A 27460-nucleotide genomic window follows, 5' to 3' on the forward strand; every position below is an offset into this window, starting at 1 on the left:
TACTATGGAGATTGCACGGACGTTCTGTGGATCCAGCTCTGAGAGCCGTGCACACGCGTCACCTTCTCGCATTACCGCGTTGAACGGAGCAGCCACGCGTACGAAGATGTCAAGTGGATTCCACTGACGGCGTAATGTGGATTTCTTTGTACCGGCTTATCATCCTTATACCAAAGGTGTATGTGGATAGGAAGCTAATCTCGAAATTTCTGGGCTCATCTGCACACAAGCAACGCTTTGACGTACGTGTTGTATTCAGCAAGAACATAGAGCTAATAGATGTCGCAAACAAAAGCGAGCGTGACTGAGGATCAGGTACCGAGAAGGAAAAGACCGAACCAAACAATCCAGCGAAAGAAATACCGAGGAAAGCTGTTTCGCATCCCTCTACCGCATCGTTGGCGATAGCTACCAGTCACACGTAACAACGGCATGACGATAGATGCCCATCATGGATTCTGAACAGCCCTCAGACCCACTCTTATATCTCACCTCCTCCGCTTTACACTTGATCTCTCGGTCCTTGGGCAAAGCGGGTTCGCCTTGCTTTGTAGGTGGTGCATCCCAATCTTGGCACCAAAGAGATCCAGGATTGGTTCCATCGTTGAGATAGTCGCAACTACTGCTGTCGATGAGGTTGCCCAGTTCGTACGTACCAGCAGGCCAAGGTGGGTTATCGACATTGCCTTCTGCTGGTACATTTTTCATGGCTTGCGTGTCAAGACGACATTCGGAGGACTCGCCGTAATCGCTATTGAAGAACAACCAGGTGTTCTCGTTCGAGATGTCATCGATGTAGTTTTGGTAAATGATAGAAAGCGCTTTGTTCTTGCGAGATGGTGTTGCCGAAGGCATAGGGCTCGATGAAGTTGGACTCGAGTCGTTCGGGCTTTCATCGTCATCGTCATCGTCGTCGTCCCCATGGTCGGCCTTTGTCGCCCCGTTCCAGATGACACGGATGTTGCTGTCAGAACCCCTCGCCCAGCTCGAATCGTCACTGGTAATATAATCACGAATAGCTTTGACGCGCTCCACACCAGTCTTGCTGTCGTCCCAAGGTTTGGTCGAGTAGGACAGGTATGTAGCAATGAGGCCCGCGACCTGAGGTGCAGCTATAATGAAATCGCAGGTCAATATCAAGTGCTTCTCAGCCGCATTCTTGGGAGAGATCGCTTACCTAACGAAGAGCCACTTGGAACTGTCCGCTCCTTGTCCACCTTTGATTGGCAATCAACTCGATCACCCAGCGCATAGATACTGACAAGTGGACCGGCTTGCGAGAAGTCGGCTCGATTACCCTCATCGTCGCAACCGCCGACGATGATGAGAGGGATGTCATCATCCTGAAGAACCATTGGAATTTGGTCGACATCTTTTCGGTTCGGCTGCTTGGCTGCGTTGCCTGCGGCTGCGACAAAAGGTACCCCAAGTTTGGACAGTGTACGGAGATCATCTCCGTACAGTTCTTGCTTCTGTTTGTCGTTCTTAGCTGCCTCAGGTGTGATTCCGCCCAAGCCGATGGCAATTGATGTGGTCACCACGCTCCGCGAAGCACGGCCTGGGTGACTGTTGATGTCTCTCAGAATCAAATACATGATGTTTTCCCAGTCGCCAGATTTGGGGTACATTTTTGATGACACAAGATTCGCCTGCAGGATGTGACCAGGATGTTAGCGAGCCGTTCTAAATACACAGTAGATACCTAGATGGACATGGGAGACCATGAAAGAGAAGATCATGCCTAGGAAAGCTCGTCCGACAAAAGACAGGCACGAGAAGACTTGATAAAGTCGTAAAGCGTCAGCAACGTACCTCTTTTGCAAGCCCATACTTCTTGCCCACGGCTTTTGACGCGACATAAGTCCCGTGCGATGGCTTGTCAACATTGTCATCCGAATCTGGACTTTGGTGGTTTTCGATAGATGATCTGGATTGGAGTACGAGGTCGTTATCTGTCTTGAACTCTAACTCATCGTCACGCTGCGATGACATTATTAACGATGTGAAAGACTTGGGCTCATGTACTCACGTTCTTGACTTTGATCTGGACGCCCATGTCTATCAAATATACGTATACATCCCTGCCAGGATTCTCGGGGTACACAAAATCGGTGGCCTGGCTGAGTGAACCCCCCCTAGATCGTACACTTTTAGTTGGCTAATGAGACCTGTGGAGATATATCATACGTACGGATACAGACTATCCATCAGCAGAGCGTCATCGGCGTTTTCCTGTTTCTTCCATGTCAAAGCTCTGGAAACGAGCTTCTCTCTTCTGTCGATCGCCTCTGACCGCTTGTACACTGCATCGAGTGACTGCTCAGCCGGGAGAGCCCGGAGAGATACCACGGGAAGCTCTTCCGTCATACCGGAAGTGTCTTCGTGATCCTCTACTTCTTTCTTTGCCTCCTGTGTCAAGTTGAGACTTCCATATCCGAGGATCTTGTCGTCCGGTCCGATCTGGTACATCCAGGAACCAGGCACCACCTTGCTTTTCAAGAAATCGTGGTAGTTCTTGATGTCAATATCTTTCTTTACCAGAGCTATGTACTCCTTGATGTCTCGGCGGGAAATAGAGTGTTCTTCGCGGGTTGGTGGAGGATCATGGCTGGCACCCTCGCCTGCGTTACCATGAACTGCAGTGCTACCGTGATGCGTCGGCTCATGTCGCGACAAGTGGTTGTCGGTCAGTGCGGGAGCTGTGGCTGTGCCGGTTTGTTGCTCGACAGGAGGGACGTCTTCCCTTTGCTCAAGCGCAGCATTGTTCTCAGCGTCTCTAGTTGTAGCGTCAGCTAGATACGTCGGGATAAATGCCTGCGCAACGCAGAGCAGGAGGCTGAGATAAAGAATGCGCATTTGTAATTATGCAAGAATTGGTTCGAAGAAGTAAGCAAAAGATAAGATGTGAAGTCTGGTTTGTGTGCAGATAGTGGGACAATTGGTGCAAGCAATGGAAATGTAGTTTAGCCATACTGAGGACTGTCATGTCTCTTTGTACCCACTTCAGATGTCTCTTCAGCCCCAGCGACTTGGGTTTTGGGTCCGAATTTGCGTAATGATGCAACCAGCGCCCTCATGCTGTTGAGCGGCGTGAGTTCACCAGGGCCTACTGTCTTGGACCGAAACGCCTGTCGTGTAACTATTTAGATCAAAATGCCATGAAGTTCACATCTGGGGCGACCCTCAACCATGCAAGGCTCTATTGGTGTGCGGGTAGGCCATTACGGAGACCATCAACTGTGCCATTTCTGGGGCAGGCGCACATATCCACTGAGTTGTTTGATCGGCCTGTAGATGCTTCGATAATCTGGGCGGAAAGTTGCGGCACCGTAATGTTTGACACAGTAGGTGGCAGTTCTTAGAAGGGGCCAGATCTCGACACGAGGCCATGATGTCGTCGGCGAGGTGATGCAGCATGAGTGGAGTTTGGTGGTAGTACGACGAACAAAGGATTCTAACAATTGACAATGAGACATAGTCGAAGGAAGCACTATGAAACACGATATGACCAAAGTTGGGACGCACGTCTACGTACTTGTTGGTTGGGGTCGCCATGATGGGGCAGCGTGTGGGAAGAATGACGTCGCGCAATGATTTAGAGATGACACGAGAGATGCGGCTTAGCGGCGCGTCGCTAACTAACTCAAAGTCGATTCGTGGTGATGAGGATGTTGGTAAGACGGCAGCGCGGGGCTAAGGTGACGAAGTTCGGCTGATGACCGATGACGTATGTTAGAGAGCTGTGCCACAAGATATTGCAGGTACGCGCTTCCCGCTGTAGATCGAATGCTTCGATTAGATTAAATAGAACTTCGAGGGGAGCGCCACCAGCATATGACAGTTGGGTAGACACGATCATGACACAGTGTCGGCGTTTAAGCGGGGGCCAGCCTCGCATCGAATGATGGCGCAGGCGATGATGGATGGAAGCGAAACGGAGGTAAAAAATGCCGTCACTGGTACGCGCGAGTATGCATCAAGAGGCTGAAACACTGGATGAATCTTGTGTGTATTATAAGTGCCAGAAAGCTAGACTCGCATGGAAGGTGAGCCCGAGGACTCAACCACGTGACAGAATGGCACTACACCTCATACACCAGAGTCATCTTGCAGGATACCAACAGACCCGCTATGAGCCTTCCAGCTATCACACTGGCTCTCCAACGCATCCTTGTCGGTTATCCCCGCGATCTTGTCATACTGCTCGACGAACTGCATGGCGAAGCCCTCGGATGTGTGCCAGCCCTGTATGGATGTCAGTAAAGTGATACAAGTGCAAATGAAGAGGGCTACGTACGATGTGGCAGTGCATTAGCCACGCGCCTGGGTTATCAGTCTCGAAAGCGATGACAAGGTAGCCCGATGCTGGCAGCATCGCGGTATCACGGCGCGGCGGGTTGTCTAGCTTGAGAGCAACGTCGTCGGTATACTCTCCCGTACCCTGAGCGATGACGAAGAAGTCATGGCCATGCAAATGGATGGGATGGGGTACTCCGATGTTGGTGCTGATGACTACGTAGACGAACTCATTCTCGCGTGGTAGGTGGAAGACGGCGTTGGAGGCCTCGAACGTCCGTTCTTTGCGCATAACTTGCATGAGTGTGGGATCGTCCCAGTACACGACCATGGATGTGCTGTTCAGAGCCCATTTGAACACGTTCTCGTCGTTGCGGCCGACAGAGACAGGCTCATCGGCTGTGGACGATGTTGCCCCGACAGTCTTTGGGATGTGCGGCACGAGGTTCTCGGTCTCATCGGAGCAGCTATCTTCGTAGTCGTATGCGGAAGTGGTAGGCGTTCCAGCTGAGTCACCATAGTAGACGATACCGCGAATGTCGTCTTCGTTGTCGTTCTCGGAGCATGCGGACTGAGGGATCGCTCGCATCCAGAAGTTGTCAGCCACGTCTCCCTGATCAGCTGTTACAATGACGTCGTATCGTTGACCCATACCGATGCTGACAATGGTAGCTTCATAAGGTTCGATAGGTACAAGATCGGATGCAATGACAGTCATGGTGTGGTTGTCGATCATGAACTTCCAGTGGGTGTCGACAGCGGCATTGACGAGGCGGATACGGTAAGAAGTTCCAGCTTCGAAGGAGACGTTGTAACGATGGCCGCCGTCTCCAAAGGTGTTGGTACCGTTGATCAGACCATTGTCCAGAACTGGCGGACCATCCATCTCGGCGGAGAGGTAGAGCTCATCAACCGTTTGGTGATCCCAGTCGTTAAGGAAGAGCATACCCAAGTCCTCGTCGTAATTTGCCGTGGCAGGTCCATTGATGACAATACCGCCAAAGACACCCTGCCAAGCCTGCAGCGCAAAGTGCGAATGATACCAGGTCGATCCGTGCTGGGTGGCTCTCCAGGTGTAAGTCATCGACTCGCCTGGTGCTGTTGGACATTGGGTAATGGAGCTCACACCATCCTGGTCGTTGGTATTCTTCTGCCAAAGACCATGAAAGTGTATGCTCGTGCCGTTGTTGGATGTCGTAAGAGAGTTGGTGACATGAACAACGACCATGTCGCCCCAGTCTGCGATGAGCGTTGGTCCTGGTATGGAGCCATTGATGGCCATCGCTGTCCGAGATACGCCATCAGGCGCTACAATAACATCGGTGAGTTCGAGCCAGTACTCGCGGGTCACGCCAGTGTCTGGAATCTCGATGGACGCGTCGGTATCGATGGAGTGATCACACCACTCCGAGCGTGTGGAAGCAGTGTTGCCATCGCATGCTCTTCTCGGCACTGGAAATGGGTTAGCCAACATTGCCTCTGCATGAAAATGAGGTGCAACTTACTCAAGTTCGTAACGAAAGGCGAAGAGGCCGCAAAGCCAGTCAAGGCTGCAAGACAGAAAGCGCCTCGGAACAACATGATGTAGATACCTGAAAGGTTTTTGGTACTCAATGAAGATGATATGTAGAGACAACGAGCAATGACCGTGTAACGAGTGGAAGTGAGTCTAAAGTGAGTGACAAGATACGAAAGACTTCCGAAAGAAGCTCCCAAAGAGTGATCTGAGCTCAGTCAAACGAAAGTAAAGACAAGCTGATGGTTTTCCACAACAACAAGTCTTCGCTTCCTTTATATCGCCCTTGCATTCTACCCTCATGGCCTGTCTTATCCGAGGAATCTATTAGGGGCACATCCTGTGCAGTCTTCAACGACTCAAGGACGTCATGATAATCGAAACTTTCGCTCGTACTCTTCTTTCGTTCTCCTCCGTAGATAGTCTCATTGTTTATCGTGGGTCAAGACTACCCTGATCCCTACTCCAAACTCCAGACGCCCCTTAGGGCATCACTTGGCGTAGGTACACCGGCTGCCCGGTGATCTGCTAGTGGTATTGTGCATCTAAAAACGGCCGTGGGGTTACTGAGTAGGATGCGCAAAGTTTACCAGCGCATCAGGTGAGCCCCCACTCGATCGGTGCCATTCCGCCGCATCTGCCCATGGCATTATCGATTGTTGAGAAATCTTCGCGCATGGTCGGAGTTTGCTGACTCGGAATCGGAGGACGGAAGCGCCGCGGAAGGGCCGTCCATGATGACAGGTCGGCGCGCCGTTGTTGCTGGGTTGTGCCAGGTACTCAGTGGAGCGAGGTACATGAAGTCGAATAGACAAACTCTTCGTATATCCACTGAAAAACGGGTAGAATCTGCGTTTGAACGGTTCGATCGGTACCTAGAGAGATACGCGACAGTGGGGACGACAAGCATTCTCTAGCTTGAGCTTGGCAGTGCCAAAAATAAGACCCGCTCCGACTCGCACTACGTATCGCATCTGTGCTTTGAGTGGCTGAGGTTACGCGACGCCTGAGCATTGAAACAAGTGAAGTCAGGCAGCATGCAACCCTCGATAGCGCAGTTCGCATTGTACGAGAGCGGGTCCTTGTAGTCCTTCGGAGACCTCCCAATGTAGTATACCAAGAGATATGGTTTTCACCCGAGGCGTCATGAATATACGTGGAGACGTCGTAATGCATCTGAGTCGCTCAGGGGACTGTAGAGATAGAGACTGACTCGGCCGATGTATCGAGTGTAATAAGGACATTGGGACTGCTGATTGTTAACTGTTGCCACCACTCTTCACACTCTTGCTGCACCTCTGACGCTCTTTAAAATATTCTTCAACGTACACTCCTTCATCATGCATATCGTCATGCGCAGCGCACTGCTGGCTCTGCTCCCGCTCGTGGTGTTGGGCGCCCGCAAGCGTGATGTCGCTTCTACGCCTTTCCAGCTGTATGCATACAGTGAAGACATTGGTGGCTTGCCACTCTTCTATGCCGATGGTCTTGCATACCTCGGAGAGCCTGCTCTTTCCAACAGTACCGATGCTGCTGTCGTAACCTGTAAGTTCGGCTTCTTCGAGCCATCGCGTACCCAAGTTCATCCCAACTAACAGACACAGTCACAATCGATGTCAGCAAACACTTCATTGGAAACCCCAACGCTACCACCGCTACCGGTGAACCCACCTGGTCAAACACAGCTCTCTTTATTCCTTCGTCATCATCGATCGACAGGCGCGTGGGCTTTCTCCCACCCAACAACGGCACTGGCAACACCACGACACAAACATCGGGTTTCGCTTTCTACGGTTCCACGGTGATGTTGTATGGTGAAGATGGTACGGTCGCCACGTCATTTTACGGCATGAAGGCTGAGAACGGCCTGTATGAGTTGCATTGGAATGACACGGAAGGCAAGGTGCCTTTGACACTTCGGAGCATGGCGCCTAGTAGTGAAGCGTCGAAGCGACGTTGAAAAGATGTTGTTGTGATCTGGAAGGCTCTCGCAGAGTTGTCGTTCCAAGAGGCGTTAGGCAGGGAAGCTATGGGTAGTAGTAATTCTATATCAGCGGACTACAAATGTGATCGGTAATACACCAGTCTGCAACTCCAGGGCTGATACTTTAGATCGTCATTCTGCTTCGTTCCACTCGCAAGTTGCCAACAATCAAGTTCTCATCAAGTTCTGCGAGCGGTTTAATGCTCACAGAAGCTGTAAGTCGCCCTCTGCCATCCTTTCTCTGCGGTCTGGACAAACGCGCCCCTTTCCTGCATAAGCTTTTTGCGATGCTCACTTGCCTCTTGAAAACCCATAGGAAGGGAGTGCTTGGCTTCTTCGAAGTATTCGCGCACGTAGGCCATGAGCTCTTCAGGCAGTCGACCTTCCGTAGTGACAGAAGGACTTGCGAGTCCCTTCTCGGCTAGCAGATTGATGAGGTCTGGGGGGAACTTCGACAACGCTTCTTGGCGCGTCTTGTCGCTTGGTCCAAGTAGCGAGTCGACGTACCAGTCCATTTGTTGAGGCGGAATATTCGCCGTAGAGATGATGCGCTTCGTCGGATCGACAAGCCAAAGTGCAATAAAGCGACGATGTCCGGGCTTTGTAGGATCGATGAGACTAAAAGGAGAAACACGATGTTGACTAACATACGTTAGCCCAAGGCAATGTCCGAACAGAATCTTGACCGACTTACAAGACATTGGAGAAAGCTAGCAGCCGACCCTCACGCGTTTGTACGTTCCCGTAATTCTGCAAACATGGCGAATTCCCACACCCAAAGCCAGTGCCGTACACGTGCTCCATCCAGTGATAACAGTCTTGTCCAACGTCGAAACCCTCGTCATCCTGTAGGTAAGCAGACGTCTGCATGCGGAATGAGAGGCTGTTGTCAGTGATGTTATCACTGTCCAGGTAGTACAGGGCAGTTGCGCAGATGTTTTCGTTCATCTGCCCCTCGATGTGCCATCCACCCACAGGAAAGTCCGGCTTCTCGGGCGTGAGTTCAATCGAGGCCATCTTGACAATGATCTGAAGTCCCGTATCGCGAAATCTATCAGCAAGACGCTTGCCTGGTTGCGGTGCGTAGGATACGTCGTTGAAGGGAATTGGCATGATACGAGGTTTGCGGACGATCTTCCACTTGGCCTCCAGCAACCCTTCCTGGCGATCCTTATCGTTGTCGTAGTAATCCTCGTACCCTTCTTCCTCCAGGTCTTCTTCGCTGGCTTCCACATCACCACACTCTTCTTTATTGGGCGTCCAATTCTCTTCGTTCTCGTCACTACGCAACGGGACATTAGCAGCTGCAAAGTTCGAAGACATTACTTTGACTTACTCAGGATTCTCGGGTTTACCGGTGCGAGTCACCATACGACCGGCCCCTTCAAACTTGTGATAGCCGACTGCAAACCGCAAACACTGATCCCACATGGGTACGGATGTTTCGACCAGCTTTTCGATGGTATGATATATGTCGGGATATCTCGTAGGGTGAAGATTGTTGATGTAGCTGGTAAACTTAACAGACCCATCATCCTGGAAAGCCACATTGGCCGGCAACCATTGGTATTGATTGGACCAGTACTCCGGCGGGATGCTGCTGCCTCCAACGCTATAATCATGTCGGTTTTGCGCTGTAGTCATTTCGAGCCCCTGCTGGGGGACGACCTCGCCCTTGCCAGCCCAGCGCGCTACAGCGTCCGTCACACCAACCTGCTCCTCACGAAAGCCAGAACTGCGCCCATATACCAATGGGTACATAGACGGGTGTACCAGATCCTGCACCATACTATTCGAGTTGGGATGCCAATCAGGAGATGCAGCGTGGTCCGACTTGAGCTGGTCAAAAGCTTTGCGAAGCTTGGCGTGTAGCTCGCTTGTAACGAGCGTGTCAGACTTGGCTACGGAAGCGCTTGCGTCGAGAGAAGGTATGATGCCCGATTGTTCGAAATATTTGGCTTTGCTGCGAAGCTCTTGAACACACTGCACAGCGTTAGTGATGAAGACTATTTAAAAGCAATAGTAACGTACAGTATCGAATGTAGCTTCATCCAAAATGTTCTCGAGTATGCAAGACTGCCTGTCGTCATGAAGCTCGAGCCGGTCATCGTCGTGGGTCCAATACTGGCTCTTCGCAGCGGTAGCTAGGTGCCAAAAGTGTTGGTCAGGAATGGCGAGGGCCTCATTACGCCACTTGGCAACGATTTCATCATCAAAGACCTTCTGATGCCAGTCGGGCTTGTCGGTGAGTTTTTCCAAAACATCCATCACGGCAAGCTCTCGCACAGGGATGATCTCTGATTCGCTTCCATAGGCATTGTGGTGGGAGCCGATCGGATAGAAGCCGTAGTTGCTCCATTCCCAATTGCGAAGAGGTAGTCCGAATCCAGGATATTCGTTCATGGGTTTGCCAGAAGTCCCAGTCATTGTTGTCTTTGAGCGAGTGGAGAGTTGTGATCTTATGAATTCCGTGTTGATGCTGCGCTGAAACGGGGCGTGAATCCTCATTGCTTTATACAAATGAAGATTAATGGCCATATCGCAGGACCGCCAAGTTTTTGATGCGCTAGCGCAGGCAACCTCGTGCTGCCTGAGCTGTTAGAGCGAAACAGAGCGAGATGGGGTATTTGGCGTATTGGAAGCCTAGCCTTTACCCGTCGAGGATGCGCCACGGAAACGAACGGAACTACACGAGAGGGGATCCGCGACTCGTGCCATCGATGCATTGCGACGATGATGTTCGCTTGAGAAGACTGGCATCAGGGCAGACATGTCGTTTAGCTTAGGGCGAAATGCGAAGCTGATGTCTGCGAGGCAATCGTGGAGAGTTCGCGGCACTGTCGCGTCACGCGTTCCGAGATCTGTGCGTTAGTGGCCCCCGCATGTGCGCTAGATGTCTTGGCACCGCCGCAAAATGCTGTCGCTGCAATGCGTCAAGCACACCTACTTTCGGCAGCATCGGCCTCTGATAGGCCTTTATACCCGTGATCTTCTTAGAAACATCGAAAAGTGTTCGAGTATACCTGGTAAGACTCCGACACACCACTGTACCGAAAAGGATGTCATACCTACAATAAAAGCAAGTTTGCACAGATGTGTGCACCGCTGTAATTATCTCCATAGAGTGCGGCACCACTACAGCCAAGTACACCGGCATGATGCATCAAAGACCAACTTACTCAATCGTGCTTTGTGTATACCTTCACATACCTCACATGCTCATTACCCTCCGCATCCTCATAGCGTTCACTAACGATCTTATATCCTCCGAGCTTTGGCCAAATCTTCGTCCAGCAGAGCCAGTAGAACCCACCTAGAAGCAAAACGCTCACACCAACAACGGGAAATACGTAGTACGGGTAGCCGTCTGCGTTCCAATCGCCATCTGGTGGAATGAAGGGGACCAGTGCGAGGAAAATGTTTGCAGCCAGGTAAAGAACGGCAATAGGAAGATAGGTGTGCCATGGCGACTCCCAGCGTTCGCGCTTTGAGTAGTGTAGGTAGATGAGACCGGCGGTGACGAAGCCGTTGATCCAAGCGCCGGGGTAGGTATACAGATCGGTGATGAAATTGTACGCAGGACCAGCAGGGGGCGCAAGCAGTACGATGACTGTAATCAGCCAATGCAGGAACAAGGCTGTCGCCGGCGAATTGAATGGCTTATTCGACGCCCAGAATCTGCTCCACGGAAGTAGACCCTCTTTCGCGAACTCCTGGTTGAGGCGTGAGTGGGCGAAACTGACGGCGAGTACGTTGCCCAGATTGCTGAGGGCAACGAAAGCGGGAAGACTGCGCGCTCCAGCACTATTACCGAAAACGTTGCGGAAGAATAGACCAGCCACTATTACCTCACTCTTCGCAAGATCGGACTTGGGGATGGCAGCGAAGTAAGCCACGTTCGCGAGGACGTATAAGATGGTAGTTCCGCCGATTGCCAGGGGTGCAGACCAAGCCAGGGTTTTCTTCGGGTTCCGAATCTCGCCCAACACATAGTTGGCGTTCTCCCAGCCTTTGTAGGAGTAAATAATGCGCAACAGAGCTTGGCAGTACGCATAGGCACCGCCGCCACCATAGCCATCACCGACTTCCAGCGCGAAAGCGTTGTCGAAGTTGTGCGGCTGTTCGATCTTCAAATGGCCAGCCAGAGCAGCAAAGCCCGAGAAGACGATGAAGAGTAGGATGAAAACCTTGAACACGCCGAGAACGCTGAAGAGGCGGATGCCCCATTTCGGCAATGTGGCATGGAGCACAACCGAAAAAGTGACACAAGCAACGGCTATGCCACGCGCCGCCCAGCCATCGGGTGCTTCCGAACCAGCTGCAAACAGTACGTAGCGACCGAAAGCGAGCGAGTTACCGGAAGAGAATCCGAGCAACAACATCTGCGCAGCAAGAACGCATGTCGCAACGTATTTAGGGTGACGGTAGACGCGCTCCAGATAGTTCTTCTCGCCGCCTGAACGTGGGATTGCGAGACCAAATTCCAGAAACACGGATAGCCCACAGAATGTGAGAATGCCGCCAATGATCCACAGGAAGAGTGACACGCCGACCGACCCTGTTGCTGCAAAGATACCAGAAGGAGTCGAGAAGACTGCAGCAAGTAAGCAGCCGTTCGAGCGTATGAGCATGAAGAGTACGTACTACCAGTGCCGATCATCTTATTCAGGATGACAAAGACTGTGGCCGTATAGCCCAACTTCTGGGAATCGTCGTAAACATAGGCGTTGTCTTCCTGCACGCTGCCATCTTCGTAGACCGGCGGGGAAGGCGAGGTTTCATCGTTGGTGTAACGCGCGACCTTTGCGTCGTCGTCAGCGACAGCGGCCATGCCTGGGCTTTGCTGGGAGTACCAGTAGCACCAATAGCTTGCGTTTCGTTGGTGATCAGAATACAACCGAAGCGGTCGCTACGAACAGTCCGCGCAGAAGATAGACGGTTACGCAGTGGCCGGGATCTTGTAGGGTCATATAGCCGTGTGCAATGGCGCGATAACATGGTTGTAGCATGCCACGCGAATTAAATTGCGAATGCACTCCTTCCATGTCGCGATCAGCAAGCACTGCAACATTGCGAGGCTTGAGTTGCTTGTGGTGTCCAAAGCTGGTGGCTCCCAAGAACCCTGAAGAGGAAGGTGAAGCATGTCGCTGGTTGGAATGTCTTGGAACATCCTCTCAACGATGCGCAGAAAAGGTAAGGGCGATGTCGTGATCGCTGGGCATTATTAGCCTACCACCAAAGTACTTGGCGCGTACTGAATGCCTTGGAATGCACTTCAGGGCGCCTCATGTCCGTCTTATGAAGATTTGGCAGTCTTGTAGAGTAAGGAACCGTTGTCATGAGTGTTCGCGGCGCGAAAGGGACACTCCCGAGGTCTCTAGGGAGCGGTATCGCTCGAATATCGAAACTGGTTCACATGGTCAAATGCGCGCGCCGCGGCGAGGGCTTCAGGTATTAGCTGACGAGAGTGAACAGAGCCTGACGTGTGGTTGAGGTTGAGAGCAGCTGGGGATGTCTCCGCGTGTCTTGTGCCAAACCTCGGAATTCCCGGCGACGTAATTTCCGGGTTGGCGCCGGCAACAGAGGGGGCTCACGAGCTTACTCTTCTTCAACACCATAGACGGCTGACTCTTTCTACAACCTTAGCTCAAATCCCATATATGCCGTAACGCACCAGAGGCCTCGATGCCGGAAAACTTCAGATGGACGTCTTCGTCGCAACTACCCAGGTACAACGTTGGCTGGACTCCCGCTAGCGGTGTCCTGGCTGGAACAGAATCATCATCGCATCGCTTTGAAGCGCTTGCGAGGCAGCTCAGCTTCGACATTCATGCAGGCACTAATCTCTGCTATCCTAGACATCATCACAGTTTCATCTCAGGCCGTCTTTAGCCCACGATCTTACGCGTCATTGCGTCACATAAACAAGCTTCAGTAAGCTCTGTGCCGAAGCTTGACCAACGCCACGGAAGCCTCACAGACAGCACGGTACATGCCTACTTAATGGTGTTTGACCATGGCTCGTTGCTCGCTCTCCGCGTCGGTTTATCGGCTCTTCTGGCGATGTGAGATCATCTCCGAGGCTTGTCAGTGATCGGCTTAATTGGTGGATAATTTCCTCCACGTTCCCCACGTTCTCCGGATCTCTCTGGGTGGGTACTCCCCGCGCTCGGTATACCTGGTAATGATGCTGATTGGAGGCATTGAACGGATAATTGATACTAGAAGTGCATTTGCGGCTGATGATGATGCTCAGGGCACAACGGCAACCGGGCATTGCGAATGTCTTGAGCCACATGGGAACCCCAACCCCAGGAGTGCGGATGCGATGAGTTGATATAAAATGCAAGCCAAGCCTCAGTCCGCCAAAACGGTGCGCATCCTTTTTCGGGCCGTGCGGAAACTCCAGCCTCTCACCATGCATTGGACTACACTCCTCTTTGGCCTGTTCGAGGCATGCGCTGCTGTATCGACTGTCAACCGCAAAGCGTGCCAGTATCCGACAAAGAAGCCACTGGACGGTTGCCCTCAGAACACGATTTTGGTTGGTCCTGGCCGCAACTTCTCGACCATTCAGTCCGCAGTACTCAGCTTGCCAAACGACACCACGCCCCATCACATCCTGATCCTTCCTGGCAACTATACTGAGCAAGTCAACGTCACTCGGCCAGGTCCCGTTTACCTTTTTGGTCAAACAAAAGCACCCAACGACCAAACCAAGAACACTGTTAATGTAATATGGCGCAATGCAACTGGAGCTGGGCTATCAACATTGGACAACGCCTATACTTCGGTTCTCACCGTCGCGCCAACCTTTAACGCGAGTAAGACTGGAAGCGGGCCAACTGGTGATCCCGTACCTGCAGGTACACCATTCGGAAACACCGATTTCCGCGCATACAACATAGACTTCAGCAACTTGTATGCGCCCTACTCCGCCGGCCCAGCCCTGGCAGTCTCAGTGAGCTACGCAAACACCGGCTTCTACTACTGCGGATTCTACTCGTACCAGGACACCGTGTACGTCGGCAAATTAGGCAACGCATACTTCTACAAGAACGAGATAGCAGGACAAACCGACTTCTTCTACGGTTTCGGCACCGCGTGGATTCAGTCCAGTCTTGTCTCCCTTCGAAACTGTGGCGGTGGTATCACAGCATGGAAGGGCAGCAACACAACCTTTGTCAACAAATACGGCGTCTACATCCACGACTCCGACGTCAAGAAGGCCAATTCTTCCCTCTCCATTACCGGTCAGTGCGCACTAGGCCGCCCTTGGAACGCCCAACATCGCTCGATCTTCGCAAACTGCTATCTTGATGATTCAATCCAGCCCAATGGGTACATCAAGTGGGGTACTACGGATCCAAGAGTGAACTCCAACACCACGATGGCGGAGTACAAGGACTACGGACCTGGGTGGAATGAAACTGCAAGGCTGGCAAGTAATGTCAGCATTGTTATGGATCGGAAGCAGTATGAGCCGTATTCCACGCTGGATAAGGTGTTTCAATATCCGTTTTCGGGGGAGTTTGGGAACACGGCGTGGATTGATAGACACCCTGAGAGGTAAAGTGGATAGTAGGAACCTAGAAAATGCAGATTTACTGAACAACCTCATGCGCTCTCATACCATTCTCTATCTACGGTAATCTGCTGGGTCTACCACTTCCATCATCCGAGGCAATACTGTCGGTTCGCTTCGATCGGATTAAAATAACAGTTGACGACCTCTTGCCATCGATCACGTCCAGTTAAAGTTCGTGCCGCATATCGTACCTTTTCAGATTAGTAAGAAACATCTATCAGCTTGAATGCGCCTACTCACAGAGCATGTGAGAACAACCGCCATTCTTCTGTATCCTCGCGTTGCATTCAGGATTAGGGCAGGGTTTGGTGAGACGATTGATGGCCTTTAGGGATTCGTCTTCCTCCTCGACGCGGCCCTTGATGCGCACTTGGTACGCTTCGCACGTTTCGCCTTCATGGTACGGCCTATTGCAAGGTATGCAGGCGCGTGCTCCGCACTTGGTGCATGTACATATGTTTTGTTGTTCATTTTCCCCATCTTCTTTGGAGACACTGTCGTGAACTTGTCCGGCATCGCAAGCTGGATTCAGACACCAACGCCACCCAGTTGGAGCGGTCCTATTGGCCTTGTATGTTCGCTCTAGGACTTCGAATTTGACATACATGGTTTCTGTTGTGGCGATTTCGATGTTGACAGCTCTCATGACCGCGTCACATTCTGGACACGCGATGCCCAATGTCTTCTCTTCGTCGGCGGTAGTTGCTGTTTGCGCGTTGTTGATGCAATAGTCCACATGCTTCTGAAGACATTGTTTACACGTGTTTATGCGATGGTTGTCGCATTCAGCGGAAGGGTTGTAGTTTGGGAAGAATTTGGCGAGTCTGTTCATACCGCATATTACACATCCATAGCGGACCTTTGGCGCTCGTTTCTGTCTTTTTACCGGTACTGGCTTGACACTTTTGGTGTCTTCGTCTCGCTTCCGTTTGGCCATGATGGTTTGCTTGAGGCTTTGGGGAGCGGTGGGATAAGTAGAATTGATTGAAGCCTTAAAAGCTCAGTTATTACAGTTCCACAGATTCAAGAAGCTTGAGGAAGGAGCAAGAGTGTTCTTGAAATGCGCAACACAAGCAGAACAAATGAAGTAGCGAGTCTGCAACCTTCTCGCTGCCTCTCACCCAGTCTTCGCAGCACTATCATACTCCTTCCAAATCAGCCCCTCAGGCAGCACCTTCCACTGCCCCTCCGCATCCAGCAACCCCCCCATCTTCGCCCACTCCTCCCTCACAACCGCTTCCCTCCCCCCATCCCTCGGCACAATCCTCGCTTTGAAAGGACGCGGCTGCACCAACATACCCTCCGTCAAATCATCCGCATCAGGCAAAACAACATTCCCATCCACATCTTTACCAGGATGAAACTCAAACGCCCACAATAACCGCGCAATAGCCAAAAACAAACTCCGCTCCGCAATATGCATACCCTGACACAGCCTCCTCCCCGCCCCAAAAAGAAAATGATCCCGCTCCGCCGCATCAGCATTACACGCCGCCTCCGCCGCCGTCTGCGCATCCTCGTAATACCGCTGGGGATCGAATCTCCGTGGATCAGCATGCCGCGCCGGATCGTTATGGATGGCCCAAACGTTCCACAGCACACCCGCGCCTTTGGGGATCTTGTACCCCATGTACTCGTCGTCCCGGATTACGGCGTGGGGGACGCCGAGGATGGCGGTGGGCATCCAGCGCATGCTTTCTTTGACGCAGCTGCGGATGTAGGGGAGGGAGGGTAGGTCGGAGAGGGTGGGGAGGCGGGGGCCGCAGATCGTGTCGAGTTCTGAACGGGCGGTGGCGGCGACGGTGGGGAAGAGGATCATTGCTTGGATGACTTTGCGGGGCGTTAGTTGCAATGACTTTTGGGTATTGAGGGAGGGTGGGTTTACGTACACCCGATGAGTGTGGCGGATGTAGTGTCTGATCCCGCTTCCAGCAACGAACCGCTCACGTAGCCTGCGAGCTCGTCTGAGAAGTTCTCGTCGTCTTGGGCGCGGACTAGGTCGACACAGAAACATGGTTTGGCAGTCCCGTTTTTTATTGCTTTCTTCACGTTTAGCCAGTGGCCGACGTATAGCTCGCTCTCCTTTTTGTGCAATTCCTTTGCGTATTTCCGTAGGGGAAGCGCGAAGTCGGGTAGTGAGCGCAGTATTGGGAAGAGGTCGACTAGTTTGGCTGTGGTCTCGCCCATTAGTTCGGAGAACTTCTCGAAGCCCTGGGGTGGTGTTAGAGAGATGAGAGGATCTAGAGGTCCGACCTACCGAGTAGAGCTGTTTCAACTTGGGGTCGTCGATGCTTGTAGTGCGAAACCCGAAGATCATCTGCGTGGTCAAAGAGTTTGTGTAACGGCGGATGTGGTCAATGAAGAGATCTGGACTGTCCAAGAAACCGACAAGCATGGCCTTGTTCTCCAATTCTTGATATGGCACATATGTGCGCGCCGCCTTGACATTGAGGTTGAGATGAACAATCTTCCGAATCATGCGCCATGTATCGCCGTATGGCTACCGCTGTCAGCTCAATCACGGCTCGAAAATAACGAAGAACCTTACCATAAGCAACATACGACACCCACCGCTCACAATCTGTCCAAGATACATATCCGGACGCGACGAATAGATCCCGCTTCGCTTATCAAGCAGATCCTTCACAGCCTGGTCCGACGACAACACGACCATGACCTTCGTACCGAGAATAAGTGAATACACGGGACCGTATTCTTGAGCCCACTTTTGGAATTGTAGATGCGGCTTTTCCTTCGGCATTAAATGCAGGTTTCCTATGATGGGGAGTGTCGGTGGGCCTGGAGGGTAGTTGGCGGGCCTGCGACCGACGTTGCGGAGGCTGTAGGCTGCTACTGCTACCAGGGCAGTTAGTAGGGCGTAGAGTGCGAGAGACATCTTGATGGGGAAGAAGTTTTGAATGATTGCAGAGTGTTTCAAAACTGCCGTAGGAGTCGAACGGCAAGTGACCTTCCACGCCAGAGCAACCTTCCTCCGAGGGGCTTGTCTTTATGTTCCGACCCATCTCATCGGTCAAGTATGTTGTCCATGCAAAGGCCAGCATCAGATAACACTCCGCATACCAAGCTCTTTCCAATTCGCTCATCTTGTCTCCCGTCGAACGAGGCTGCAGTCATCAACATGGTAATTTACCGGGGCCGGAGAGATTATGCATCCACTGAACGGTTGGGGTAGTTAGCCGAGACCCGCCTTTGTAGCGCTGACATGTACCCTGGCCTTGGATATACCTTTCCAGCGAGATGCTGCGAACCTCTTGTATATGCCTCCATGCTCGCGCGGGGCATGCATATGCGGTGCTTGGCCGGATGAAGACTTTCTGTCGATGATCCGAATATGCTGCAGCTCCCTCAATGTCTTGACCCCCATCACCGGGCTCCTCCATCTCTTTGATACATCATCAGACAATGAAGCAGGGTATCGAAATGCGGTATTACATTTATTGTATCAAACAGATTCAACCATCTAGACAGGATACATGTCATAACCAGAAGACTGCGGGATATAGACGATAAAGAGGAAGGAAAATGTATGCACTATACACAAGACGACGAGGGGGAGTATGCAACCCGTCTCACCCCTGTTACCCCAGTACACAAAACTACAAGACCACAGGTATCGAACTAAACGCCAAGGATAGACAGACAGACGGACATGAGAAAAGGGCATAAGGCGGTAGAAGAAAATACGGGTAATGCGATTATAACGCGATCAAGCCCATGATGGCGACGATGATGGCAAAGACAGATCCTCCCATGCGTCCGAGGCCTGGCTGGACGACGGATCCAGCACCAGTGCTGCCAGTTGTACCTTGGACGAACTGGCCTTCAGCGGTCGCACCACTGCCAGACGAGGAGCCCGTCTCTTGCGCAGGCGAATTTGGTTGTACGGCAGCTGATGTCTCGGCGACTTCTCGTCCAGCACCTCCTCCAGGATTGCCACCAGGTACCATGGCAACATCGGTGGCCTTGGAATCGTCGTCTTTGTCCTTGGCCTCTCCTGGGTTCTCGCCGGTGCCCATGAGCGAGCCCAGAACGACTACATCGTCCGTGATGGCGACGGTGTTGTTAGTACCGGCTTCATCCGTGTACTTGTACGTCTTCTTTCCCTTGATCTGCGCACCCTCCGGTGGGTCGTAGCACTCGACGGTGACTTCCGAGAAGCGGGCGGCGTAGTATCCGTTGGTCATGTAAGGCGAGTTCCAGTCGATCTCTCCTCCCGCCCACTCTATGGTACCCTTTTCGTTCGAAGGCAGACCGGCAGGCCAGAGAGAAAGCATGATGCGCGCGGGTGTCTGGGGGTAGTCGAAGCGGCCGGATGTCTTGTTCCATGTGTCGGAGCGCTCGAGTCTGCGTTGTTCCTTGCCGTTGATGGACCATATCAGGGTGTCTTCCTTCCAGTCAACGCAGTATTCGTGCATGGTTTCGACCGTGTTCGCGTCCGGGACAGTGAGGTTCTCGCCGTTGGTGTCTGAAATCGCGTTAGTCATGTACGAGGGTGGCTAAGCCCGAATGTCGGATTACTTACACACTGTGACACCCTGCGAGTAGAAGTTGGACTGCACGTGGCTTGTGTCTACGCCAACCCACTCAAAGTCGATCTCGTCCTTAACATCCGACATAAGAATGAAGGCAGTGACGACACCCTTGCCCTGCGCCGTGGAAAGCTTGGAGCAGATCTTGCCGTACCAAACGTAGTAGGTAGATGCCAGTAGTGTCCCGACTGTCCCTTGCGCCATAGTCAAGAGCGTTGACTTCTCCTTGGTCTTGGGGTCTGTGTATATCGTGGGCATGCCCTGCGACTGCCAGTTAATCTTGGAGGCATCGCCGAGGTACTTGTCGATGGTCTGCACATCGTCGAGGTTGTCTAGTGTGTATTTTCCGGATTTGCACACGGGACCGGGAACGCACGAGTCGAAGCTGTGTGACATGAGGGGATCGCAGCCACCGAGGCAGAAAGCGCCGACACCGCAGTCGCCATATACTGAGAGTTTATTAGCACCAACCCCGATGCGACAGAATTTTGCGACACGTACGAGAGCAGCAGGGTGTGTCCTGAGGGCAGTGGCTATCCTTTGTGCATTTTGCTCCGGCAAGCGCTGTGCCTACAAGTACTGTCGCCGTAAAGGCGGCGGACAGCAGACTTCGTACCATCATGTCGGACCGTTTGCGGGATCGTCGATGTCGTGTAAGCACCTTATCGTCGGCAAGTGGAGTAGCGCAGCGATCAAGATGATGGTATCACGACCTCTCTTGTACTTATCGTGGGCAGGTACGCTCGATGGTTGGACGGAACAGCAGGTGTAGGGGCCCGGGCGGTTGTGCGGCGAGCAAGGGAAGGGCGCACGCGTGAAATTCGTGGTATGTGTTCCCCTGAGATGGTACGGCGAAGAAGTTTCGAAAAGCGAGAGTCTTTAGGAAACGAAAGATTAAACTGCCGGGTTAGTAAAGCGAAGGTGGTCCCGAAGGATAAGAAAGGGCACTGAGGGAGTGAATCGAGGCAGGAGCGAGCGGCGACACTCTCTTTGAAGAAGGGGTGGCCCGCCGCGCAGATACGGGGCTCCATCCGCCTACGATCACGCTAGGCCGTAAATCACGGAAGGGCTAGCCGTTTGTGTCGCGTGTTAAATGCATCCGCGGCAGCGTTGCACTTCAAACATTGTTTCCGGCGTCCTCGTGAGCACTTCCATCGTGCTTTAACTCTTGAAACAGTCGTGACGCCCACCCTTCGAAAAGAAAAGTTGACAGCTAACATCGTCCCTGCATGGCCTGCCCTGACGATCCTGGTGTTGCGCTCCGCTATCGCCACCCTGCATCTATCGATAACCGCTAGTGGCTATTCTTGGACCACCGTGCAGAACCCTTCGCGCCCCACGTGCTTGCTTGCCCCATTGTCTCCCTGGACAATTGTCGTCATACTTCACTCGCGAGTTTGCTTCACAAATCGAAATGCTGTCGTACATTGCGCTGTTGCTGGGTATCGTGGAACGCTGCTGATGTTTGCGGGGTTGTGGACCCGTTGACGCAGGTCCGGGGCAGGCGGCTGAAAACGAGCACGTACACGTCGCCTGACCATCACTATTTGCATCATGATTAGGTTACATCCACCAGCCGACAAAGAGCCGCTCAGACCATCACAAGGCCAACCAGCAGACGGCCTCTACACATCACAGCCTCGTGGCGACCTTCAAAGCTTCACGACAGACAATGTGCTAAAAACATCGCGCAGGCTAGTAGTATTGAACATTCTGCGTTTTGACATGGTGTAATCAAACTAGTACCGTCTGTCCACGTCAATACTTCCAAGCCTTGGTACCCAACGATCGCCAGAGATGAGCGGCAGATTTGTCACAAGTCCTCCAATCGACCCCTCCATCCCAAGCAAGTAGGCTACTAACGCAACTCGAGTGTCGTCGCGGAAGCCCGACGTGGGTTTTGCAGTAGGCGTGCTTGTAGTGTCTAACTCCTACTCCTACCACGACACTGAGCGCAGTCAAGTACCTTAGTCCTCTTTCAACTGCGGGCACAACTGCCTGTGGCCATTCTTCCAATCTTTCTTCTGACAACCCTCGGAACAGTAGTGAGCCACTTTGCACGCGGCGCATTTGCTCAAAGCCCCACCGTTCTCGTGGCGCTTAGCACTGCACTCCCAACACGTGCCTTCCTTCGCACCGAGGTCTACCAGACGAGGCTCAGGTTTATCCACAGGTGCTTGAGCTTGAGGCTTTGCTGGCGGCTTCGCAGGAGGCGAGGGCGACGGTAGAGAAGCAGGATCATCGGTGTTGATAGGTGAAGCAAAGATGACCGGGACTGCGACACGGACGGCGTGTTTGAAGAGATCTTTAGATTGCTTGAGATCTTTGAGGTAGTTCGCGGGGAAGACGCCGTAGCCACAAGTGCACATGTAACGCTTGTCGGGGTCAGTTGAGATTGGGATGCGTCCTGCGACCTTGTACTCGCAAGTTGGCTTGTGCTGCCACTGGCGGCATCGCTCGGCAAATCCTGGTAGTAGATGCTTCCAGAAGGCAACTTCATCCTCCTTCATCTTGATGCCCACGGCGTCGTCCCGACGCGCTGCGAGAACAGCGGCAAGCGGCGCCATGTCCGCGCTTGTATGGAAAGGAACATATGCAGCATCGACGAGAAGAGTTTGGTTCGACAGATCCATACGGACCGAATCAATATACAGTATGCCGAAGAATGACGTGGGTGTACAGAATTGGATGATCTTTGCCTGTGCTTGGCCTTCTGCCCCAACAAGGTGTGCATAGATACTCTGTAGGGTCTCCTTCACACCAAGGCGTCCAGGCATGGTTGATGATACGTCAGCGAGAGACTTCTGGTAGGCTTTCAACTCTCCTGCCGACATCGTAGCCATGGGAGAAGGGTGTAAGCCGATCCACTTGGCAAACGAGGCCTTCTGACCAAGGAGAAGTTTTGGTAGAACATCAGGTTGAACGTAGTGTAGTTGTTCGAGAGAGACCCCATGCCTGTGTTGTGTCAGGGGATGCCAAACAATTCTCTTGACCCACTTACTGCTCATTAAGATGGACGGGCATCATGTTATCTGGGCGTCGAAGGATTGCTGCTCCACTCTGTACGGCAGCCGTGTACTCTATCCATAGCGATTTGCGTGCGATCTTGGTCTTGGCACTGGCCGCATTTGGTGGGAATGGAAGTACTACATCCATCAGATACGTCTTCCCAATGGAGAGCCTTAGTGTAAATGCCGTCGTAGTTTCGAACGAGACGATGGCTCCACTTTGCAGAAGCTCTTTTGCTTTTCCTGAGATTACAGAGTAATGTACTCGCAGTGATTCGACTTCATTCCTGTTGCTACTGACGAGCGGATGTATGGTAGCGATGACATCGTTTACTAGACCCATGTTAGCAAAAGCCGCGATCGTAGAGATGTCCGACCTACCATCAGTCGCCTTGGACGTGGTAACCTTGTTCACGGAAACGAATCCTTGGAAGCCTGGCCGATATCGCGAAACAAAGACGTCTTTTTGGCCGAGAGCAGATCGGTGCACATGCAGAAGCATGCCAAACATGGACATAAACTGCAGCTGAGCTGTTGGAGTACTCTTGAGTCCAAAGGTAACACCACAAGCATCATCTTCCTCTTCGGTGAGGGTGCACGTGGAGACCATAGTGGATACGATCAATGGCGACTTTCCCTTCCAGCCCTTGTCATCTTCTTGGACCATTACTCGATAGTCATTCGTGAACGCGGAACCAGAAGTCTCGATTGTTCCAAAACCCATCTGTATGTCCGTGTAGAGAGCCTCTTTCGGACTGATCGACGAGTTGAGCTGGAGCTGGCATAACGGAGTACCGTGGCCGTTGGCAAGCTCTCCGAACATCGAGACCTTGTCGTGAGGAACGACAAGTGTAACGCACATGAGTGTAGGGATGTCCTCCCATTTGCGGAACGGACCGCCCAATTTGAAGGTTCGTGGATGCCACCACTCAAAAGAATCTTCTACCTTCCATACCCCGAGCATGTCAAGGTAGACGAGAAGAGACTGCAAGTGGTGTGGACCCATGTTCAAGGTTGTGTCGTTCATGATGCCTACTTCGACCAGAGCATGCATAAATGGAGACCAGTCAACGACGTTTGATACCTTGATGTGCTGAAGCAGCGACACGAAGCTTGCTCGAGTGTACAGTTCGTATGCGGTAAGCTTCTTCTTCTGCAATTCTGCATTGCCTAAGCCCAGGATTGAGAACTGATTGGCCCATCCTTCATCCTGGAACATGTTCAGATACATAGACATAAGCAGTCTAGCTAGCTCAGCTGCATCGTAACGAATTTTAGAAGTATTGACCGGCTTCCAGAGTACAATGGGCCTAGACGTGGCTGCAGCGAACATACTGGTCTTGTTCAAGTCGGGGGAATTGGCGACGTTCAGGTGCCAAACGGAGGTTGCATTTGTCCAGTATTGAACGGGCTTTAGACCGAGTAGTAGAGCGATTGTTGGAAGGTGTCCACAAAGCAAAGCGCTGGCTGAAGCTGCCATGTCGATTTCAGAGGGTATGAGCATTTCTGTCCGCAGGATGGACGAGGCGTTTTGGCGAATCAACGACGCAGATGCTGCAAGGATGTTGAGACAGCCCACATAGTCGAGCAAATTGGATGTGTCGATAACATCGAAGGTTGCCGGTGCAGATCCGCCCAGCTCGTATTCAGGCGCATCTAAAACTAGTGGGGTGTATGTCCACACGTTGCGATACCAACAAGCTGTGCGTGATTCGCCGTGTGCTTGTTGATGTTGAATAACATGACAGAACGCGCCAGCGTCAGAGTTAACATATCGAATGGTGAGACGCATGGATGCTTTCCTGAACGCAAAGCACCAGGCAGATAGCTGGTCGAGCGCTATCTGCATTGGTTTTGGCAGCTTTCCCTTTGTCGTCTCGCTTGATACGAACAATGGTGAGTCCGCGGCGAGTCGAGCATACATGGGCGCAAGGTGGAAGCCGGTGAGCGGGCTCGTACCGTAGTGGAGCACGAGGCCACTGCGATGGCAGACGAACATAGGATTGGCGATCGAGAGGTTCTTGATGGCCTTGTTGTCCTCCAAACATGTCCCAGTCTTCCAATATGTCTTATAAGCTTTGTCAGCCTCTTCGAAGCCTTGGGTCAAGAGCGGGGCGAATGCGCGAATGCCGTCTCCCACGGACGCCGTCCCAGATGTCTTGAGGGCCTGCACCTGCTTGGCAGCCTGCCATTGATCTTTCAGCATATCTTGTGTCACCTTGTACGTCTCGTCTTGAACTGGCTCTAACGCATATAGCGCCCAGAGCTTAGTAACGTTTTCGAGTGTGGTGCTGTCACAGAATCGGATGGTTGAGCCATATGGACCTTCATTCCAGCTTTTTAACGAATGCGCAAGCTCCAACAGCTTTTTCGACTGAGAGCGTAGAACACCAGCGGATTCGCCATCAATAAAGATGTGATAGTACAGGTTCCATAGCTGTCGTACGCGGGTGCCTTTCGTGTCGTCAAGGATGAGTGTCAAGGCGAGTACGTTGCGCGCAATGATCTCCGCCTCAATGTCGCAGCATGTGAAGTCAAGCTTTCTGTCGTCTGCGTCCCAGTCAGTATAAGCAGGTGAAATGTATAGTCGAGGAAAGGACTTACCAGCTCCAGCTCCACTATAAGCAGTGAAGAGGATATTTCGGATATCTCCACAACCGAGTAGTAGCAGGGCGGCATCTTGTTCGCGCGGTAGGGATTGGGTCAAGCACACAGCTGGGGTGTTGCCGACGGGGTAGAAGAACGGCCCTTGCGTGATATGAACTGGCTTGAGCGACATTTTGCGGGCAGTGTCAATGGGGAGAGACTCGGAGACGACCGAGCAACATTTGTGTCGAAAATAGTTGTTTGCTTGGACCTGTATCTGGCTGCGGCTAGCCGGTTTAGGACAATCGGTTTCCTGCTTCCCTTCACTAGACGAGAGTCGCGGGGACTATATTGGTCGATTGAACGCGGCTGGGCCCTGTAGCGTTACACAAGACCCTCACCACAGGCACCTATGCATAGGATAGACCAAGTTTGCGTATCACCCGTCTACTCCACGCTCTTCTGAAATGCATGCATGCAAGCAATTCCTGCGTCGAGCTTGCGACTTCTCGATCTAAACAACAGAAAGATTGATGGAACGAAAACATGGTGATACTCATGGACGGGTAGAGAACGAAGAGTAGGTCCTCGACGCCATAACACCTGAGCGACGCTTTGCTAGTAGAAATTAGTACGCGGATATACCATCTTCCCGTCAGCCTGTATGGGTGAGCGCATGATGGTGTTTCCATCAGTTCGATAGAGTCGCGTTGACGTCATGTCTGAGCCCGCGCGCACAAATATCGTTGGAGCTCATGCCTGCGGTCCAGTCGCATAGTGGTCCGCGATGTACGGGCTACGATGTCGAGAAGATATCGCGCGATCTTTGGAAGTGAGCATGATGATGCCAGATAGTAAGTGTGAAGTTTGACGCGTCTCATGGCGAGGCTGGAAGGCGCGTCCGCCGTCTAGCGCTCCACGCAGGTGGGACCCTCTCTCACCGGCTGTCATTGGCCGATTGCGGGCAGCACCTCTCACGCAATATCATTCGAACATTGCAGCGACGATACCCATCGCATGTCAATATAAAGATGCGAAAGAAGAGGGCAGGCTCGTACGAAGATGTGTAGATATGGCATCGAGAAGAAGACGATGCACTGTTCCAATCGTACCTCGGTACTTTCTCCGCGATCGTACACTCTCGTCCTCCCATAGCCATCAACTCCATCACACATCCATCGCTCTACCCACTCTACAGCTCTTCACCTTTCCTTTCCTAGTCATCTAGCTTCCCAACTACATGTCCTTCCTCCTCCACGGCAGCACAGGACACACAGGCATGGGCTGGGTCGACCTCGTCCCTCGGGCGGGTAAACTCTACATCGGCGGTCTCTACGCCCTATACCAGGGCGACTTGATAGATAAAGCAGGCATAACGCACGTTCTATCTGTGATAGATTATGACCCTTTACTACAGGAGAAGTTTAGGCATTTGAAACAGGTAACGTGCAATGATTGTCAAAACTCAGCTCATATATATAAGTGTGCTAATCGATGTGTATAGTATGTATTGTATTTGTTACAAGGGTGGTATCTCGGTTTACTAATGTAATCTTCATCTTCAGTTTCCACATCCGCTCAGAAGACCACCCAAACACCAACCTGCTCCAAGACTTTACCCCCGCCGTCCAATACATCGACTCAGCCCTAACCGCCGAAAAAGGCGGCGTCTTCATCCACTGCGCAATGGGGAAATCCCGCTCTGCAACACTCGTCTGCGCATACTTGATCTGGAAGTACAACATCACCCCTGCCGCAGCGCTGGAGCAGCTATGTGAGGGACGACCGGTGTGCGACCCGAACCCGGGGTTTAAAGAGCAGTTGGAGGCGTGGGGGGAGATGTGTGGGGTTAGTGGCGAGGAAGAGAAGAGGAATGTGTACGAGGCATGGGAAAAGGATAGGTTTACGGGGGAAGTTTGGGAATGGGAAGCT

The 27460-nt window shown here is 52.3% G+C and overlaps 9 protein-coding genes across 9 annotated transcripts; 2 read left to right on the forward strand and 7 right to left on the reverse strand.

The window, feature by feature from the left end:
• Positions 1-408: 408 nt before the first annotated feature.
• J4E78_001432 (uncharacterized protein) lies at positions 409-3077 on the reverse strand (the record flags this gene model as incomplete). Its single annotated transcript, XM_049362091.1, has 6 exons — positions 409-1112; positions 1178-1649; positions 1813-1980; positions 2030-2135; positions 2192-2776; positions 2974-3077. The coding sequence occupies 6 exons, from the start codon at positions 3075-3077 to the stop codon at positions 409-411; spliced, it is 2139 nt and encodes a 712-aa protein (XP_049227374.1).
• A 1012-nt stretch (positions 3078-4089) lies between these two features.
• Positions 4090-5877, reverse strand: J4E78_001433 (uncharacterized protein; the record flags this gene model as incomplete). The annotated part of the gene is made up of 3 exons (XM_049362092.1): positions 4090-4245; positions 4298-5748; positions 5802-5877. The coding sequence occupies 3 exons, from the start codon at positions 5875-5877 to the stop codon at positions 4090-4092; spliced, it is 1683 nt and encodes a 560-aa protein (XP_049227375.1).
• Positions 5878-7152: 1275 nt separating this feature from the next.
• Positions 7153-7772, forward strand: J4E78_001434 (uncharacterized protein; the record flags this gene model as incomplete). The annotated part of the gene is made up of 2 exons (XM_049362093.1): positions 7153-7357; positions 7417-7772. The coding sequence occupies 2 exons, from the start codon at positions 7153-7155 to the stop codon at positions 7770-7772; spliced, it is 561 nt and encodes a 186-aa protein (XP_049227376.1).
• A 221-nt stretch (positions 7773-7993) lies between these two features.
• Positions 7994-10223, reverse strand: J4E78_001435 (uncharacterized protein; the record flags this gene model as incomplete). Its single annotated transcript, XM_049362094.1, has 4 exons — positions 7994-8438; positions 8572-9078; positions 9133-9779; positions 9828-10223. 4 exons carry the CDS (start codon positions 10221-10223, stop codon positions 7994-7996), a joined length of 1995 nt encoding a protein of 664 aa, XP_049227377.1.
• Positions 10224-10975: 752 nt separating this feature from the next.
• J4E78_001436 (uncharacterized protein) lies at positions 10976-12627 on the reverse strand (the record flags this gene model as incomplete). The annotated part of the gene is made up of 2 exons (XM_049362095.1): positions 10976-12390; positions 12441-12627. The coding sequence occupies 2 exons, from the start codon at positions 12625-12627 to the stop codon at positions 10976-10978; spliced, it is 1602 nt and encodes a 533-aa protein (XP_049227378.1).
• A 1587-nt stretch (positions 12628-14214) lies between these two features.
• On the forward strand, positions 14215-15369 carry J4E78_001437 (uncharacterized protein; the record flags this gene model as incomplete). The annotated part of the gene is made up of 1 exon (XM_049362096.1): positions 14215-15369. The coding sequence occupies one exon, from the start codon at positions 14215-14217 to the stop codon at positions 15367-15369; it is 1155 nt and encodes a 384-aa protein (XP_049227379.1).
• A 1132-nt stretch (positions 15370-16501) lies between these two features.
• Positions 16502-18280, reverse strand: J4E78_001438 (uncharacterized protein; the record flags this gene model as incomplete). The annotated part of the gene is made up of 4 exons (XM_049362097.1): positions 16502-17214; positions 17274-17595; positions 17642-17884; positions 17963-18280. 4 exons carry the CDS (start codon positions 18278-18280, stop codon positions 16502-16504), a joined length of 1596 nt encoding a protein of 531 aa, XP_049227380.1.
• An 820-nt stretch (positions 18281-19100) lies between these two features.
• J4E78_001439 (uncharacterized protein) lies at positions 19101-20556 on the reverse strand (the record flags this gene model as incomplete). The annotated part of the gene is made up of 3 exons (XM_049362098.1): positions 19101-19870; positions 19928-20383; positions 20436-20556. 3 exons carry the CDS (start codon positions 20554-20556, stop codon positions 19101-19103), a joined length of 1347 nt encoding a protein of 448 aa, XP_049227381.1.
• A 1345-nt stretch (positions 20557-21901) lies between these two features.
• On the reverse strand, positions 21902-25721 carry J4E78_001440 (uncharacterized protein; the record flags this gene model as incomplete). The annotated part of the gene is made up of 4 exons (XM_049362099.1): positions 21902-22889; positions 22936-23275; positions 23324-25492; positions 25547-25721. 4 exons carry the CDS (start codon positions 25719-25721, stop codon positions 21902-21904), a joined length of 3672 nt encoding a protein of 1223 aa, XP_049227382.1.
• Positions 25722-27460: the final 1739 nt, after the last annotated feature.

This window comes from Alternaria triticimaculans, assembly GCF_023758025.1.
Source record: "Alternaria triticimaculans strain BMP 0046 chromosome Unknown scaffold_1, whole genome shotgun sequence".
NCBI lineage: Eukaryota > Fungi > Ascomycota > Dothideomycetes > Pleosporales > Pleosporaceae > Alternaria > Alternaria triticimaculans.